Source organism: Mobula hypostoma, chromosome 28 (genome assembly GCF_963921235.1).
Source record: "Mobula hypostoma chromosome 28, sMobHyp1.1, whole genome shotgun sequence".
NCBI lineage: Eukaryota > Metazoa > Chordata > Chondrichthyes > Myliobatiformes > Myliobatidae > Mobula > Mobula hypostoma.
The window spans coordinates 2,559,005-2,572,279 of NC_086124.1; the positions used below are offsets into that span (position 1 = coordinate 2,559,005).

The following is a 13,275-nucleotide window of genomic DNA, read 5'->3' on the forward strand; positions in this document are numbered from 1 at the left end:
GTTCAGTTTGGAAACTCTCTCCATCATCATCAAAACATGTACTAGGAGCACAATTATGTTAAGATACAAATTTTTATTTGCCAGGAGGGTCATCAGTTTCTTGTTTTTTTTGAACGCACATACCACAAATATCAGTTTCCTTGAATTCATCAGATCAAGGCAGCACCATTAGCACAACGCTTTACAGTATCAGCAACATGGGTTCAATTCCCGTCGTTGCCTGTGAGGAGTTTGTACGTTCTCTGCCTGACTGCGTGGGTTTCCTCCGGGTGCTCTGGTTTCCTCCCACAATCCAAAGACGTACCGGTTGGTAGATCAATTGGTCATTGTAAATTGTCCAATAATTCGGCTAGGATTAAATCGGAAGATTGCTGGAAGGGCCAGAAGGGCCTATTCAACACTACATCTCAATAAATAAAAAGATAGGAATACGTACAAATTTAACCTCAATATATTTTGAAGCTGGAGTAAATTTATTACTAACGAGATTCATTTTCTTGTGGCATTCACAATAGATACAAAAAAAAACAACAGAATCAATGAAAAACTACACAAGTGACAGACAACCAATGTGCAAAAGATGACAAAACTGTGCAAATACAAAAAATAAAGAATAATAAATAAATAGGTAATAAATAAAACTGAGAAAATGAGTTGTAGAGTCCTTGAAGGCGAGTGCACGGGTTGTGGAATCAGTTCAGTGTTGAGGTGAGCTGAACGAGCTGCCAGTGCAAGTGGGGCATGCCAGCTCGATTTCAATGTTTAAGAGAAGTTTGGACGGGTAGATGGATGGCAGGGGTATGGAGGGCTATGGTCCTGGTGCAGGTGGATGGGACCAGGCAGAATAGTAGTTCGGCACGGACTAGATGGGTCAAGAGACCTGTTCCTGTGCTGTATTCTTCTATGACTCTCTGGTGGGGGTGGCAGGATGGAGATACGTCTCTACCAAAGGAGGTGTAGGGCGCCCCTTCCCTCTGCTAGCCTGCAGGTCACCCTTGGGCAAGGTGTCACACCTGCTTAGCCCCCGATCAGGGTCATGTGAAGCCATGGGAGCAGGTGGTGGATGGTCGTATGAGCACCCGGTCCATATCACAAGTCCTGGTTATGCGACCACTGACACCAGGCATACAATCTCTGAAGAGTATTGATAACGGTGGGGAGTGACCATCTTGGAAAGACACTGCCCAGAAGAAGGCAACGGCAAACCACTTCCGTAGAAAAATTTGTCAAGAACAGTCATGGTCGTGGAAAGACCATAAATGTCTACGTTCAATGCCACAGCACATAATGAAAGAACCACCAATAACTCTATGAGTTGAGTTATCCATTGTGGTTCAGGAGCCTGATAGTTGAAGGTTAATAGCTATTCCTGAACCTGGTGGTGTGGGACTTTAAATTGTTAATACTATTTGAATCAATGTCATCTTGCTGGTCTCCAAAGCAAAATGGAAAGTTTTTGGCTTCTCGATAACCTGTCAATTCACACCAACTGTGCAGCAGCCAGGTTTATGAACGTACCATACAATCTCCAGTCCAGGCTGGCCGGCAGCAGGACTGATTTATATCGGTGTGTAGGGAAGGGCTGTCCTTTGTTGGGAGTGCTTCTCCTCAGTCTTCCCCGGACAGCTATCACCTCTTTTTCAGTCCGGTCGGCAAAGTGGTTGATAGCCATTTTGTAGGTCAGGTTCTGACTGTTCATTGAGTGGACGTACCTACAAGAAGAAATCAAACAACTTCAAAGTTCAAAGTAAAATTTATTATCAAAGTACAGATATGCCAATGTATATGCAACATTCTCACTGGGCTCATAAGCCAACAGTGCTAACAGCCACATGCCTCAGCAGTGACAAGGCCACACACATCTAGGGTCGGTACGATTTGGGGTTCAACAAACGGGAATGTTGGGATGCTCCCATCAGGGAGCTTTGATTGTATGAGTGCTGTGTAAATCCTGTTCCATGTAAAAGTTGCTGAGCACCAGAAAATTAATAGATCGTACCCTGGCATAAAATTACAAAAGAAATATATTTGCCAAGTTTTCAACTTTAGCAAATAGTTATAGAAAAGGAGAAGAAAATTAAAAGGGCCCCATTACAGTTAAACCAGTCTAACGTGCACTTAAACGTTGGAGCTCATTCTGGAGTAGTCAGATGCATCCTTTTACTCAAGTGCTGAACCCACTTTCTGCGTGAACCTGCCATAGTTCAAACTCCCCTTGAAGGCCATCTCCAACGAACTGGCTCTTTTAGGAGTACTGGCACGTTCCCCCTGCAGCCATTAATCTGCACAAAGCACTGCCTACAACGGGGCTCTCCTTCGAACAGCATCTTCCCTTGTGCTCCGTTCAGCAGTTCCCACCCAAAGACCCCAAACCAGACGACTGTCCTTCAGAAATCTGATCCTGCCCGGCTCTCCCGAACCTTCCACTGGGCAGAAAGCTACAACACGTACGAAGGCACTCCTGGCTGGCTAACACAACATTCCTAAGTTGGACAATATGGCTCCTTATCTTTAGCCAAAGCCAAAACACTCTTACAAAAGGGACACCCGGCTTTTACAGAAAACTGCTAATATAAAAATACCTCACAGCATAGCAGTGGAAATCTCAAACAGAGCATTACACATACAACGTTGAGGTTCATTGTCTTGGGGCATACTCAATAAATCCATAGAATAATAACCATAACAGAATCCTTGAAGACCGCATCAACTTGGGTGTTCAACCAGAGTGCAAAAGACAACAAATTGTGCTATTACAAAAATAAATAATAAATAAACAAAACATCGAGAACATGAGACGAAGAGTCCTTGGAAGTGAGTACATAGGTGGTGGGAACATTTCAGTGGTGGGGCAAGTAAAGTTGAGCCTGATGGTTGAGTGGTAATAACTGTTGCTGAACTTGGTGGTGTGGGACCTGAGGCTCCTGACGGCAGCAGTGAGAAGAGAGAATGTCCTGGGTGTTTGCTGCTTTCCCGCGAGTGTTTCATGTAGATGTGCTCAACGGTAACGAAGGCCTTACCGCCGTGGACTGGGCCGTATCCATTCTCTGTTGTAGGATTTTTTCGTTCAAGGGTTTTGGTGTTTCCAGACCTGGCTATGATGCTGCCAGACAACAGACAAACCTGTAGAGGTCTGTCAAAGTTTTAAATGTTACGCCAAGTCTTGGCAAACTCCTAAGGAACTTCCTTCGTAAATGCACTTATAACCATATAACAATTACAGCATGGAAACAGGCCATCTTGGCCCTTCTAGTCCATGCTGAACACTTACTCTCACCTGGTCCCACCGACCTGCACTCAGCCCATAACCCTCCATTCCTTTCCTGTCCATATATCTATCCAATTTTTTTTTTAAATGACAAAATCGAACCTGCCACAACCACTTCTGCTGGAAGCTCGTTCCACACAGCTACCACTCTCTGAGTAAAGAAGTTCCCCCTCATGTTACCCCTAAACTTTTGCCCTTTAACTCTCAACTCATGTCCTCTTGTTTGAATCTCCCCTACTCTCAATGGAAAAAGCCTATCCATATCAACTCTATCAATCCCCCTCATAATTTTAAATACCTCTATCAAGTCCCCCCTCAACCTTCTACGCTCCAAAGAATAAAGACCTAACTTGTTCAACCTTTCTCTGTAACTTAGGTGCTGAAACCCAGGTTTCTAGTAAATCTTCTCTGTACTCTCTCTATTTTGTTGACATCTTTCCTATAATTCGGTGACCAGAACTGTACACAATACTCCAAATCTGGCCTTGCCGGTGCCTCGTACAATCTTAACATTACATCCCAACTCCTATACTCAATGCTCTGATTTATAAAGGCCAGCATACCAAAAGCTTTCTTCACCACCCTATCCACATGAGATTCCACCTTCAGTGAACTATGCACCATTATTCCTAGATCCCTCTGTTCCACTGCATTCCTCAATGCCCTACCATTTACCATGTATGTCCTATTTCAATTAGTCCTACCAAAATGTAGCACCTCACACTTACCAGCATTAAACTCCATCTGCCATCTTTCAGCCCACTCTTCTAACTGGCCTAAATCTCTCTGCAAGCTTTGAACACCTACTTCATTATCCACAACGCCACCTATCTTAGTATCATCTGCATACTTACTAATCCAATTTATGTGTTGGGCCCAGGACAGGTTCCCTGAAATGATAACATTGAGGTATTAAAAGTTGCTGACCCTCTCCACCTCTGATGAGCACTGGCTCATGAAGCTTTGGTTTCTTCTCCTGAAGTCAATAATCTGCTCCTTGGTTTTGCTGACACTGAGTGAGAGGCTGTTGTCATTATTAGAGGAACTATTTCATAGCTAGGAAGTCTAATGTACATTAGTTTGTTTTTCAGATTCAAATGTCACAAACCAGTTCTGCTTTCTCAAAGGTCCACAGTGGTCCGGCTGAAGTACTTGGGCGGACAGGAAAGTGCTGAGAGAGAACATTCAGGAGTGCAGCTCAAATAATGTACTTATTTCATTTAATGTCCAGCACAGAAGCGTAGTGGTTAGCATAACGTTATCACCGTTCCAGCGACCCGGGTTCAATTTTCTGCTCAGCGCTTGGCGTGTGGGTTTCCTCCGAGTGCCCCGGTCACCCCCAATGCCCAAAGATGTACAGGTTAGGGTTAGTAAGTTGTGGGTGTGCTACGTTGGCGCCAGGAACACGGTGACACTTGCGGGCTGCCCCCAGCACATACTCAGATGGTGTTGGTCGTTGGCGCAAATGATGGGTTTCACTGTAAGTTTCGATCTTCTTCTCCGGCCTTTTGCCCTTTTTACCTTTCACCACCCAACTTCTTAATTCAACCCCTCTCCCTGGCTTCACCTATCACCGTCTAGCTTGTCCTCCTTCCCCTCCCCCACCTTTTAACTCTGGCATCTTCCCCCTTTCCTTTCCAGACCTGATGAAGGGTCTCGGCCTCAAACGTTGGCTGTTTATTCCCCTTCACAGATGCTGCCCGACCTGCTGAGTTCGTCCTGCATTTACACCCAACCTGGTTTTACATAAATCCCTAAAGATTTCTTTAGCATAATGTACAACGATATATTAGTAATGGCGCGTTGGCGCGTGGCCAAGTGGTTAAGGCGTCGGTCTAGTGATCTGAAGGTCGCTAGTTTGAGCCTTGGCTGAGGCAGCGTGTTGTGTCCTTGAGCAAGGCACTTAACCACACATTGCTCTGCGACGACACCGGTGCCAAGCTGTATGGGTCCTAATACCCTTCCCTTGGACAACATCGTTGGCGTGGAGAGGGGAGACTTGCAGCATGGGCAACTGCCGGTCTTCCATACAACCTTGCCCAGGCCTGCACCCGGGAAACCTTCTGAGGCGCAAATCCATGGTCTCGCGAGTAAAAAAAAAATTGATAATATACAATAAGGAACTTTACCTCATATTGTGAGTGAAAGTAGTCCTTCTAAGCTCATGTTCCACGTCATCTTCCTTGTACTCCCTCGCAAACCTCTCCTTGTAATGCTTGAAGAAGTGATGAGCCCGGTCTTCCTTATCCGTGCTGACCAAATCTTCGATGGGGTTGGCAAGGATTCTGTGTTCCACTCCAGGTCCTGGGAAACCCTCACAGGATAAACCTGGAACAAGGAATCAGTCTGCCAATCCTGCATGCATCATACAAGTGATCTTAGTTCCAAGACCTGGAGTCATCCAAAAGTCGCCTGTAAACTGTAACACCTGAACAGGGAGCTGCTGGTCTGCCCTCTTGCTGTGGCAGGACCGATACAGTGACAGCCCGAGCGAGAGACAGACACACACAGAGGCATGTTGAACTGTTGGGATGAACAGTGGATTTTCATGGACTAGATCATGGTCTCTTTGGGGAGGGGGGGGGGGTTTCCTATTGCTTGCATGCCGGGGAGTGGGGACTGACACTTTTGTTGAGGCAGGGGCAGGGAGGGGGAGGGTTGATGCTGCTTATGCGTGGGAGGGGAGGGGGGCTTCGGGGTTTTACGTTTTTCAGTCACTCAATCTTTGGGGTTTTTTTTTCTTTTTTTTGTGGATGTCATAGAAACATAGAAAACCTACAGCACAATACAGGCCCTTCGGCCCACAAAGTTGTGCCGAACATGTCCCTACCTTAGAAATTACTAGGCTTACCCATAGCCCTCTAGTTTTCTAAGCTCCATGTACCTATCCAAAAGTCTCTTAAAAGTCCCTATCGTATCCTCCTCCACCACTGTTGCCGGCAGCCCATTCCACACCCTCACCACTCTCTGCGTAAAAATCTTACCCAACATCTCCTCTGCATCTACTCCCAAGCACCTTAAAACTGTGCCCTCTCGTACTAGACATTTCAGCCCTGGGAAAAAGCCTCTGACTATCCACACGATCAATGCCTCTCATCATCTTATACACCTCTATCAGGTCACCTCTCATCCTCCGTCACTTCAAGGAGAAAAGGCCGAGTGCACTCCACCTGTCGTTTGTGAAGAATAAGAATTTCAGGTTGTATACTGTATACATTCTCTGATATTAAAAAGAACCATTGAATCCCCAAAGCTATATATATAATTTTTTGTCTTGAATCTACAGATTCCCCGGTGAAAATTGGATGATTAATTCCCAGAATATGAGTTTCAATGGAATGTCATCATTATTGCTCATGCTTACTTAGCCCAAGGGGAATAGTTAGTAGGTTAAAAGTCAAGTCACATATGTTGGGCCCAAGGCCAAATGCTAAGCAGGCCAGTGATGGCAGCAGATTTCCTTCCCCAAATCATAGCAGTAATCTAAACGGTTTTAGTCTACACTATCAGATTTTCCATTCTTCCCTCCTCCCCTTCCCTTTCTCTGCAACTTTAACACTTCCAGTTTTAAATTTTTGCTGAAAAGCTCATCAGCCTGAAATATGCACTCTTACTCAACCCCACTGAGTCCTTCCAGTATTTTTATTTCAGACTTCTGGCCCCAAACAATCCTTCCAAATGAGGCACTCACTTTACCTGCGAACCTGCTGGGATCACCTGTTGCGTCCGGCGTTCCCGATGTGGACTCCTCCACGTCGGAGAGGCTCGTCGTAAAATTGGGGGACCGCTTCATCGAGCGCCTCAGCTCCATCCGCCAAAAGCTGAACTTCCCAGTGGCCAAACGTTTTAATTCTAATTCCGGCATGTCGATCCATAGCCTCCTCTTGTGCCACAATGAGGACACGCATGGGGTTGAGGAGCAACCCCTTACGTTCTGTCTGAGTAGCCTCCAATCTAATAGCATGAATATCAATTTCTCCCCCCGTCAAAAGTTTTCCCCCCCACTCCCGTCTTCTTCTAGGCTTCTTACCTCCTCTCACCTGCCCATCCCCTCCCCATGGGTCCCCTCCTCCTTCCCTTTCTCCTATGGTCCACTCTCCCGTCCTGTCAAGGTTCCTCCCTTTCCAGCTCTTTACCCTTCCCACCCGTCTGGCTTCACCTATCACCTTGCAGCTATCCTCCTTCTCCCCCCACCCACCCACCATTTTATTCTAGTGTCATCTTCTCCCTTCCTTCTCGGTCCTGACAAAGGGTCTCAGCCCGAAATGTCGACTGTTCATTTCCATAGGTTGTGCCTGGCCTGTTGAGTTCCTCCGGCATTTTGTGTGTGTGTCGCTCTGGATTTCCAGCATCTGCTGAATCCTTTGTATTTACCTTTACTGCTCCAGTAGTCTGTCAGATCATAGGAACAGAACTTTTACTACACATGAAGAGGTCATTTAACTCAATCTTCCGTATCAGCTGATAAAGAGCCTCAACAAATGTACAAATTAAAAGCCTTCAGAGCTGATCCGCAGATTGAACTGTTGACTGGATTTATCCATCCTCGCCCCTTCTTGTAAGGCAAAACAAATAACAATGTTGCTGAGGCCTAATTTGGAGAATTGTGTGTAGTTTTGGTTGCCTACATACAGGAAAGACGTAGATGAGGTTGAGAGAATGCAGAGAAGATTTACAAGGATGTTGCCGAGTCTGTAGGCCCCAAGGTATAAGGAGAGATCGAATAGGTTAGAACTTTATTCCCTGGAATGTAGAAGACTGACGGGAGATTTGATAGGGGTATACAAAATTGAGGGGTATAGATAGAGGAAATGCAAGCAGGCTTTTTCCCTCTGAGGATGGGTGGAACTACAGCCAAAGGTCACGGGTTAAGGTTGAAAGGTGAAAAGTTTAAGAGGAACATGAAGGGAAACTTCTTTACTCAGAAGATGGTGAGAGTTGCCAGTACAAGTGGTGCATGTGAGTTTGATTTCAATGTTTAACACAAGTTTAGATAATCGCATGGATAGTAGGGATATGGAGGCTTTGGTCTGGGTGCAGGCTTTTGGGAGTAGGCAGCTTAAATGGTTTTGGTGTGGACTAGATGGGCCAAAGGGCCTGTTTCTGGGCTGTACTCTTCTCTGACCATATAAATAACCATACATGTTGTTGATCAATTAAGACGGAGCAACTATGACTCCATAACTGTTTGCCCAGATGTCTTACCTTTCGGAAGTTTGAAAATACTTGGGTCTACATTACGGTCCAGGTCTTTGTAGTCTACTTCATATTTGTCGTAATGCGAGCCAAACAAGGTGTTGTATCCTTTCATTTCATAATGGACAGGAACGGGACCAACTGTGGAATTGGCAACCCACATAGTGTACGTGTTCTTTTTCTTCCCCTCGAAAGCAACATACTGCCACACACTGCACGGTCGTCCCTTCCAGTCGCCCTCCTTTAGCAGCTAAAAAAATATGAAGTTCAAAGTAATTTGCTGTTGATTGTGTTGCCGTTTGCCGCTTGCCGCGATTTGTTAGTTTTTTTGTGCGCGAGTCAGTTGGGGCTTGATGTTCTTGCTATTTACATGATTTTCTTTTTGTGAGGGATAAGGTTGATGTTTTTCTTTGAACAACATCCATGGTTTTCTTTGTTTCATGGCTATCTGGAGAAGATGAATCTCAGAGTTCTATACTCCAGGGGTCCCCAACTTTTTTGCACTGCGGACCTGTTTATTATTGACAATATTCTTGCGGACCAGCTGACCGGGGGGGGGGGGGTCGGGTTGCCAACGGACAAGAGTAGCAGTCAAATACATCATGTCTACCCCGAGAAAGACTACAATGACCATGAAGCCTTGCGCGGGCACAGTGCACATACATGTACGTGCCGATTTTTTTTTACAAATCATTTTTGGCTATTCTGTATGGGGGGGGTGTTAATCACAACCGGAATATAGGTGATAAGTGGCGAATACACTCAATTTCGTTTCTAAAAGGGTTTATCTAACGAATTTAATATTAAACACACAGTGCACATTTTCCTCGCATGAATATAGTGATAAGTCAATTATCAGGGGAGGACAGGGGAGCTTGAAGTAAGTGTTGAACGAACTTCCAGTAGAAGTGGTAGAGGCAGGTTCGATATTATCATTTAAAGAAAAATTAGATAGGTATATGGACAGGAAAGGAATGGAGGGTTATGGGCTGAGTGCAGGTCGGTGGGACTAGGTGAGAGTAAGAGTTCGGCACGGACTAGAAGGGCCGAGATGGCCTGTTTCCGTGCTGTAATTGTTATATGGTTATATAAGTCACTTATAAGTCAATAGCATCATAACATTTTCAGTTAACGTTTGTATATTAAACACACAGCAGATACTTTCCCTGTATGAACATATAAAATCATTGCAACACACCAATATCACTGAATCAGTGGGAGCCCTGGGCTTGTTTTCCTGCAACAAGATGGTCCTATCGAGGGGTGACGGGAGACAGCGATACTCGAAGGAGGTTCCTTATGTCCAGTCTATTCCGCAATTTAGTTTTCGTTGCATTCATTGCAGAGATATGTTGGAAATGGAAGCAACGTTTTCAGTGCTTTCGTGGCTATCTCAGTATATTTAGCCTTGACTTTGATCCAGAATGCGGGCAGGGATGTTATGTCAAACATACTTTTCAGCCCGTCATCATTTGCAAGCTCGAGAAGCTGATCTCCTTCCCGCGCTGACACGGATGACGCGTGCGTAATGACCTCACGTGCGTTCAAGCTCAACAGTGCATGACAGGGAATGAGGAAAGGTGCAGCTGACTCATATTGCCAAATCATATCGTTTCCTCGCGGCCCAGTAGCATATGCTTTGCGGCCCGGTGGTTGGGGACAGCTGGTATACTCCATACATACTTTGATAATAAATACAAGAACCTTTGTAGTTTTATCTAATTATGCATATGTCAGAATATACAACCCTAAGATTCATTTTCTCGTGGGCATACTCAATAAATCCATAGAATAATAACCAGAATAGAATCAATAAAAGACCGCACCAACTAGGGCCTTCAACCGTTTGCAAAAGACAACAAACTGTGTGAATACAAAAAGAAAAAAATAATAATAATAAATACGTAAACAATAAATATCGAGAACATGAGATGAAGTGAAAGTGAGTCCATAGGTTGTGGGAAAATTTCATTATATGATGATGCTGGTGATTGTTGGTGACCTTTTGTGGGCTGCGGATAATACTTCTTGAAAAAAAATGTGCACACACAAGCAGATTTCAGTAAGTTTCTGACTTTTTTTTCCCCCCCAAAAGAAAAATGGTTCAGTGTTTTTTCTCTCTGAGTGAAAAGCCCACCTCTGACATCCCCCTGTACTTTGCTCCAAGCATTTCCTGATTAAATGTGCCGAATACAGTGAAACTCTGTAAATCCACTATCCAACTGGTCAAAGATTCTGATAGCTCAAGATCTGGTGAAGTTTCCTGTCCTCCTTTTAACATCAGTGGTTCACTGAAACCCGCCAGGCGCTGCCCACGGGACGGTTGTAACAAGGATGGGGAGGTAGCTCAACTCTTTGTGGGCGGTGGGTTTGCGAGGAGGGTGTGGAGGAAGATGCAAGAGTTCATCCTGTTCATCCTGAGCAGCAGCGTGACAGAGGACTCTCTGATCTACGGGCTGTTCCCGGGGACACACACCGAGACCGATGTCAAGAGCCGTTGGCAGATCATCAACTCGGTGAAAGACGTCCTTTGGTCTACCCAGGACCTGTTGGTCTGCCAGCATGTCGGGATGTCCGTGGAGGAATGCTGCCGACTAGCACAGGAGGACGTGCTGAGCTTGGTGCAGTCAGGTGGGGAAGGACCACAGTGTTAGGTTCTTCTACTGGAGAGGGAGGGGCTGGGTTGGGGGAGGAAGCCCCTCAACTATTGCAGCAGTGTACAACCCCAGAGGAGTGGAGGGGGGGTGCACACAAGTGGCAACAGTCCTGTTGGTTTGAAGGAATGTAACCGAACAACTCCGAAATGCATCGCAAGGTTTGTTCTTGTAAATGTTCCTTTTTTGATTGGAACAGCACCTTCAGGAAATGTGGTGGTGCACACGCTCCTGGTTACATCAGTGGCGAGTCCACAGGCACAAAGCCCGGAGCAGGCCAAGCAGGCCTCAGCCTCAGCCTCAGCCTCAGTTCAGCACAGAGATGAGTAAACACTGCGGAGCAGCGAGCAGAACCGGCTCAATGCTCACCTCTGGTCCTGTCACCCTGCCTTTCAAACCTGGCCCGGCGTTTAAACTGTCCAAACATCCAGTCATTCCCTGCTCTGGGACACGGGCCCTGCCACTTCGATAAGCTCTGAGCCTGGACCCTGCTGCCATATTTCGGCCCGTACCGAACTTTCCGAATGAGCCTGGCACTTAGATCTATCAAACCTCGGGCCTATCACTGGTTTCCAATTTCTGCCCTGTACAGCGTTCTTTCTGCAGACAGTAACCATCGAAAACATGAATCCCGTGCAGCAATTACCAGGCGGAGCACTCCTGAGTCACCGTTCCTGAAGGCCCCACACTGAACCATTTTCAACAGAAGCACGATAGATGCAATGGTATGGTCGCGACTGAAAACAAGCCCCGTGCCATGGACATACTGTGAAGTAAACTCAATCCCTGCAAGTGCAGGAGAATGAGGGGAGATTTGACAGAGGTACTGTATGTGAGGGATATAATAGGGTAAACACAAGCAGCTTTTTCCACTGAGGCTGTGTGAGATTGGAACTAGAGGTCATAGGTCAACAGTGAAAGGGGAACACGAGGGGAAATCTCTTCACTCAAGAGTGTGGAATGATCTGCCAGCGTAAGTGGTGCATGCGAGCTCGATTTCAACAGCTAAGATAAGTTTGGATAGGTACATGGATGGGAGGGGTATGGAGAGCTGTGGTCTTGGCGCAGGTCAGTTGGAGTAGGCAGTTGAAATGGCTCAGCATGGACTAGATGGGTCAAAGGGCCTGTTTCTGTGACTCTATCACTCCGAGTGTAACGAGCTGCCAGCAGAAGTGGTGGATACAGGTTCGATTTCAACGTTTAAGGCAAATTTGGATAAATAAATGGATGGCAGGGGTATTGAGGGCTATGGTCTGGGTACAGGTTGATGGAACTAGGGAGATTAATACTTGGGTACAGACGAGATGGGCTGAAGGGCCTAGTAGAGTTTCGGTACTGTCGTGTTCTTTGACTCTAAGCAGGAATTGAAACAAGATGTTCCCAGCTCAGCCCTGTGCAAGAGGCACTTCAATTCACTGCCCCGCTCCTCTGTAATAGTCTCCTTACCCGAAAACTTTCCAGATACGGAAATACCGACTGCGGGAGGACGGGGTCGTTAATGGTCCCGTTCACTTGGAAACACTTGATCACATTTATCTCAGTTTCTGTGGTCTCGGGAGAAATCTTGTAACTTATTCCGGCCGGCTTTTCGAATCCGTGTTGTAAGGTGATAACCTGGCCTGTCGGATTGGGAAAGAATTGTCACAACTATGTGAACAAGAGCAACGAGAGTCACACGGACTGACAGCAAAACACCATAGGCTCATCAGCTTTAGCCTATTTTCAGCCAGCCTTAAACCACCTTTAAAAAGAATCATCCCCAATGTGACAAAGTTGTGAGTCAACGCGATCAAAAGAAACAGCGGTAAGTTGCAAATTGACTCAACCAATTATCAGTCAAAACTAACTCTCACTGGCTGAATATCTGAGAGTTGAAACAACATAATTCAATGAAGTTCAAAGTGAATCTATTTTCCAAGTATGTATCTGTCACCTTATACAACCCTGTGGTTCATTTCCTTAAGACCAAAAGACAAGGGAGCAGAATTAGGCCATTTGGCCCATCGAGTCAATTCCACCATTCCATTTTCCTTCTCAGCCCCAATTTCCTGCTTTCTCCCCACATCCCTTCATGCCCTGACTAATCAAGAATCTATCAGCATCTGCCTTAAATATCCCAATGACTTGGCCTCCACAGCCACCTGAAGCAACAAATTC

General features: G+C 45.8%; 1 protein-coding gene across 1 annotated transcript in view; it reads right to left on the bottom strand.

Annotated features, from left to right (window-relative positions):
- LOC134338831 (digestive cysteine proteinase 2-like) overlaps positions 1-13,275 on the bottom strand; it is a 43,636-nt gene that overhangs the window by 20,286 nt on the left and 10,075 nt on the right. The window contains exons 4-7 of the mRNA XM_063034934.1: positions 12,565-12,737; positions 8,474-8,714; positions 5,398-5,596; positions 1,519-1,712 (exon numbers count right to left, since the gene is read on the bottom strand). Of these exons, the coding sequence (XP_062891004.1) occupies positions 1,519-1,712; positions 5,398-5,596; positions 8,474-8,714; positions 12,565-12,737 (807 nt within the window). The remainder of the gene's footprint in view (positions 1-1,518; positions 1,713-5,397; positions 5,597-8,473; positions 8,715-12,564; positions 12,738-13,275) is intronic.